We start from the raw sequence: 5,737 nt of genomic DNA on the forward strand, positions 1-5,737 counted from the left end.
TTCTACTATCAGTGTGTTATTTAGTTAGGACATACGTGCAAAGCACGTGTCTGAGAACTAGTAAATCATGAAGTGGTCAGTGCGTTACCTTAAAACAAGTATTAAGGTTTCTAAAAATTATACCAAAGTCCAATAAAAGTCGGAAAATGGCTTAGTAACAAAAAGAGAACGTTACGTGCAACCAAAAATAGGACAATCATTGTTAATACTAAGTCAACATAGAGTTATGAAGTTGATGAGTAGTTTATTACTAGGTTGAAAGATATTCATGGCTAGTGCTTCACTGACTAGTGAGGACCATTTAATGTGTTTCAGTTGGTGGGCCTTTGTTTACCTGATTTACATGTGAGGTTGGTGAAATGCATCATCAACCTATTATTGGTGTTGGCATCAATATACACTGCTTAACTAATGCTTTTAATGTTTTTAGTAGGAACTCAATAATATAAATATGTGCACACATGTTTATGATTATTTGTTGAAGCTTTCGTGTGTGTGCTGTTTTCTTTATTCTTTTCTTTATATATACAGACTCAGACATGTTTATCAATATTTATATATTGAGTGTAAGTAGGAGTGGTGTTTAAAGAGGGTGGCATTAGTACACTAATAGTGGAGGCTAAGAAAAGTAGAGGGCTATCTTTATTAGAGAAATAAACTATGTAAAAGAAAGGGGGCAGAATGTGTAGTACCCTTCTTATATATTTGATTCTTGTTCATTAACTCTTCTTATACCACCCCCTCACAAAATTGTTTTACTCTTTCTTCCTTGTGGCTAGGAATACTAGACAAATAACAATGGTGACCAAGAAACCAAAAGTTGTGATAATAGGTGCAGGAATGGCAGGTCTTACAGCAGCTAACAAGCTGTACACAAGTGCAGGCTCTAAAGAATTTATAGAGCTTTGTGTTGTGGAGGGTGGTAATAGGATTGGTGGAAGGATTATAACTTCAGAGTTTGTTGGGAGTAGAATTGAGATGGGTGCTACTTGGATCCATGGAATTGGGGGTAGCCCTGTTTACAAGATAGCTCAAGAGATTAACTCACTTCATTCAGAGAAGCCTTGGGAGTGTATGGATGAGTTCTTGGATGACCCATTGACAATAGCTGAAGGAGGTTATCACCTCAATTCTTCTCTTGTTGACCCCATATGTAACCTTTTCAAGAATCTGATGGATTTTGCTCAAGGGAAACCTAATGTCCAATTTCCTCAAAGTAACATAGGGAATCTTAGTATTGGTTCTTTCCTAAGGAAAGGGCTTGATGCTTACTGGGGTTCAATAAAAGAACAAGAGGAAACACTGGGGTTTGATAACTGCACAAGAAAATCACTGGAGGAAGGTATTTTTGCAATGCTTGAGAACACACAAAGGACTTACACATCAGCTGGTGATTTGGAGACTCTAGATTTTAATGCAGAAAGTGAGTATCGCATGTTTCCAGGGAAAGAGATAACCATTGCCAAAGGTTACTCGACTATAGTTGAATCTTTGGCATCTGTTCTGCCAGCTGGTATGATTCAATTAGGCCGAAAGGTCACAAAAATTGAATGGCAACCTGATGATGGTGAAAACTGTGATGTTACTAAGCCAGTAAAGATACATTTTTGTGATGGATCAATCATGTATGCTGATCATGTGATTGTGACAGTTTCACTTGGTGTTCTAAAACAAGGGATTGGCGATAATACTGGTATGTTTAGTCCTCCACTACCTAGATTTAAGACAGAAGCAATCTCAAGGCTTGGTTTTGGTGTTGTTAACAAACTATTCTTGCAACTAAGTCCAAACAGGGATGAAGCTATGAAGTTTCCCAACTTGCAGATGGTGTTTCATCAGTCAGACTCAAAACTAAGGCATCCAAGAATCCCCTGGTGGATGAGGAGGACAGCTTCTTTATGTCCTATCTATGGAACTTCAAATGTTCTATTGTCATGGTTTGCAGGGAAAGAGGCTCTTGAGCTTGAATCACTTAGTGATGAAGAGATCATTGATGGATTCTCAACAATGATCTCCAATTTACTTGAAAACTCAAAAAACAATGCCCATGACTTGTGCAATGGGCATGCAAACTCAGCCATCAAATTTGATAAGGTTTTAAAGACTCAATGGGGTACTGATCCACTCTTCTTGGGATCATATAGTTATGTGGCAGTTGGTTCAAGTGGAGATGATCTGGATAGTATGGCTGAGCCATTGCCAAAAAGGAGCAATCATAGTTTTAATTCTCCTCCACTTCAAATTCTATTTGCAGGGGAAGCAACACATAGAACTCATTATTCAACAACTCATGGTGCTTACTTTAGTGGCCTAAGAGAAGCCAACAGGCTCCTTCAGCACTACCACTATATTGATATATGAAAAATGTTTGTTGCCATAGAAACTAGGCAGGTTTTTCTTACTTATTGCCTTTTTCTTTTCTTTTTTATAATATTATTTTCTATAATTATTTGGAGAAAGATGTTTGTTATTAATTCCTCTGTGTGATTGCAATTTGAGGGAGAAATGAGCAACTGTAATAGAGGTTGAGAAGGAAAGTAAAAGGGGGGGCACATCCTTGATGTACTAATGAATGAATTAAAGAAGCTTCTTTTTAATGTGCTATTATTATTGCTTTCTATTTTATTTGTTAAGATGAGATCTTTTCAATATCCTTACCTTTACTTTCCTATAATTTCAATGATTTCTTTGCTCATAAAGCAGAATATTTGATGATGCTTGAGCGCCAATTATTTGATTAGTAATTATAAAAGATAACGAAGCTTTGGATATCATTATGTTTGGTTCCAACTTTGAGTCACTTTTTGTATGGTTACTTGACAGGATCCGTTAAAAACGCCTATTCCCTGCCAGGATATTTAAAGATATGTTTTTCTTTTAGTCCTCCAAGGTGAAAGTCTTGAACCACAATTGTGAATTTGGAAGAAAGGACTATCGACTGGCTGAATTTATGAATTATTCACATTTCAGGATTGCCTTTTTCTGCAGCATCTCATGCAGAAATAGAGCTTGAAATCACAAAAAGGCAGTAGAAAAAAATTCAATATTGAGTCTCCGTTCTATTGTCTTATTTTAGGTGTTTTTAAGCAGTTTTGTAGCGTTGTGGTAAAATTTTAAAAGAACATTTATAAGTACTTGTTTTTAAGCATAAATAAGTCATACCAAATTATTGATTGTTAGTTTATTTTTGGACTTTTGGGCCTAAAAATAGGAGATTAAAAAACTTTTTGTTTTTCCCAAACACGCGAGTAACAAGAAGCTTCAAAAGACAAACACTACTTCAAATAAGTCGATTCAAAAAATAAATAGAGTTATTTACTTTTTTCGAAAAACTAGTTACTGTGTTTTAAGAATGAGAGAGTAAGTATGGGCGTCTGATGAGGTTGAGACCCACAGTAGAATTGGCAGGCAGGTCGTATTGGATGCATATGCAAACATACTAAGACAGTTAAGGGTCATTAGACTGAACAGTCCCCTTTTGTCACATTGGATTTCTGTTCACGTAACATCAATCTCTTTGACAGAAGAAAACAACAAATATAGGCTTCATGTGTTCATGTTGTGCCATTATTTGAGCTGCATCCATGTCTTTCCTATCAATTACAGCTTTTAATTAATGGGCCATCATCTAATATATTTAACATCATTTCCACATGAACAACCAAACATATAAATCTTTATATTTCAATAAAAAATAATGTTAATAAGTTTAATCAAAATCTGCTCAGATTTCCCAGTGTTCCTTTTGAATAGACTGTTGTAGGCCAAATATTTTTTTGTTTTGGATATTGAATAGTCAAATCAATGAGAGCTGTTAATGAAGACTCTATTATTGTTGAGATTTGCCCCCAAAAAAGAAGTGAAATGACCCACTTGATGTCTCCTTTCACCCTCATGTGGCCCTTTCATCATTTACAGCTAGAGTCTGATTCAACATTTTTTAATCATAAAGTAACAATTGAGAGAATCTATACTCCCCACCCTCTCAATATCAAATTGGACCCTCCCTATATATAGCTTTTAACTTTCCTTCTACTCTAATAGTCATCTTTCATTATCAACACTAGTATCAATATCACATACATAAACCTATTCATTCGATTCAAATATTTTATGAAATTAGTTATTATATACTTTTTTTATATGTATAAATGGTATATAAATAATCTCGAGATTAAGTTCTATTATTGAATTCATTCTCCCATCCTTAATTATTTGATAGTTTTATAGAAAGATCATTTCTCAAAGTAGCCATTGTGCTATCGAAACGTATGCCTTCTATATATGGCCCCAACAACCTCATTGCCTACTTAATTACATTATTTAATAAAGCAAATGTTGGGCTTGTTTAACTATATATAGTATTTGATTGACAAATTTATTGTAATAAATTTTTATTATTTATTTTCTAAATTATGATATTATTTCCTGCCCAAATAATCTATCTATATATAATAGGAGAGGAAAAAACGTCACATGTTGACACCACAAAATTTCTAAATATAATAAATAATAAATAATAAATATAATAAATAATAAATAATCTATCTATATATAATAGGAGAGGAAAAAAGTGTCACATGTCGGCACCACAAAATTTCTAAATATAATAAATAATAAATATAATAAATAATGAATAATAAATAATCTATCTATATATCGATCTATATATAATAGGAGAGGAAAAAGTGTCACATGTCTGAACCACAAAATTTCTAAATATAATAAATAATAACTAAAAAATTTCTAAATATAATAAATAATAAATAACAATTTTAAAAACTAAACAAAATTTTAAAATAGTTTTTAAAACTCATGTACGTCACAAACTGTTGATGTGGTCTCTTTTTGAAAAATAATAATAAATTGAATTTGTTTATTCCTTATAAAATGCACATTAACTATTGTTTTCATGTTTTAATTTAATAAAACTTCTCACGTAATTTATTTTTATATTTTTTAAAATAGAATAGAAAAAGAATTACAAAAAAATCACTAAAATTATTACTAAAAAAAGTTAGAATAAATAAAAATTTTAATAATATTTTCCATTTTAGAAATTACAATAAATATTTGTAATCATTATTCATATCCTACAAATTAGTAACTGAATATGAAACTGTTTTATGATTAGCATTATCCTTAAATATAGTATATCAATTCATACTAAACTGTTTTTCCTTCATTTTAAAACGCTCTTATGATGGTCAATCATTTAGCAACAAATAGATCTATCACTACGTTATATATTTAATGTTTGATTGCAAGAACTTAAAAGTTATTATGAAAGAAAAGCGAAAAAGGTACATTTATAGTTAACTCTATTTTTGTTCTGTTTTAAAATTTTAAATTTTAGCATTATATTCTCCAATATGAGAATTAGAATTACGATGACCATTCACATTCAAGAATTTGATGGGTCATCATCCTCCTCCTCCTTATTTTTACGTTCATGTAAGAATTTGTTTGAAAATTTTCATATTACAATTTTATATAACTTTTTTATTTTCTCTACTATAAATAAGAAGTGCAAGGAGTTTTATTATTAAAATGGTACAATATACTTTGATTGCGGATAAACTAGGTGAAGAAAGAAAAAAAGGTTATTTAATATTTTTAAAATGTCGACGTATATTGTATATTATTGAAACTTTTAAATAAAATTATTGACCGGATTCTATAGAAAGTGTTTTCATAATATGATGTAACTTAATTTTCAATAATTTTGAATAACATA

The 5,737-nt window shown here is 31.5% G+C and overlaps 1 protein-coding gene across 1 annotated transcript; it reads left to right on the plus strand.

The window, feature by feature from the left end:
- Positions 1-482: 482 nt before the first annotated feature.
- LOC125866779 (probable polyamine oxidase 5) lies at positions 483-2,383 on the plus strand. Its single transcript, XM_049547131.1, has one exon. It carries the CDS (start codon positions 799-801, stop codon positions 2,359-2,361), a length of 1,563 nt encoding a protein of 520 aa, XP_049403088.1. The 5' UTR covers positions 483-798; the 3' UTR covers positions 2,362-2,383.
- Positions 2,384-5,737: the final 3,354 nt, after the last annotated feature.

The sequence above is a fragment of the Solanum stenotomum genome, chromosome 6 (assembly GCF_019186545.1).
Source record: "Solanum stenotomum isolate F172 chromosome 6, ASM1918654v1, whole genome shotgun sequence".
Classification (NCBI taxonomy): Eukaryota; Viridiplantae; Streptophyta; class Magnoliopsida; order Solanales; family Solanaceae; genus Solanum; species Solanum stenotomum.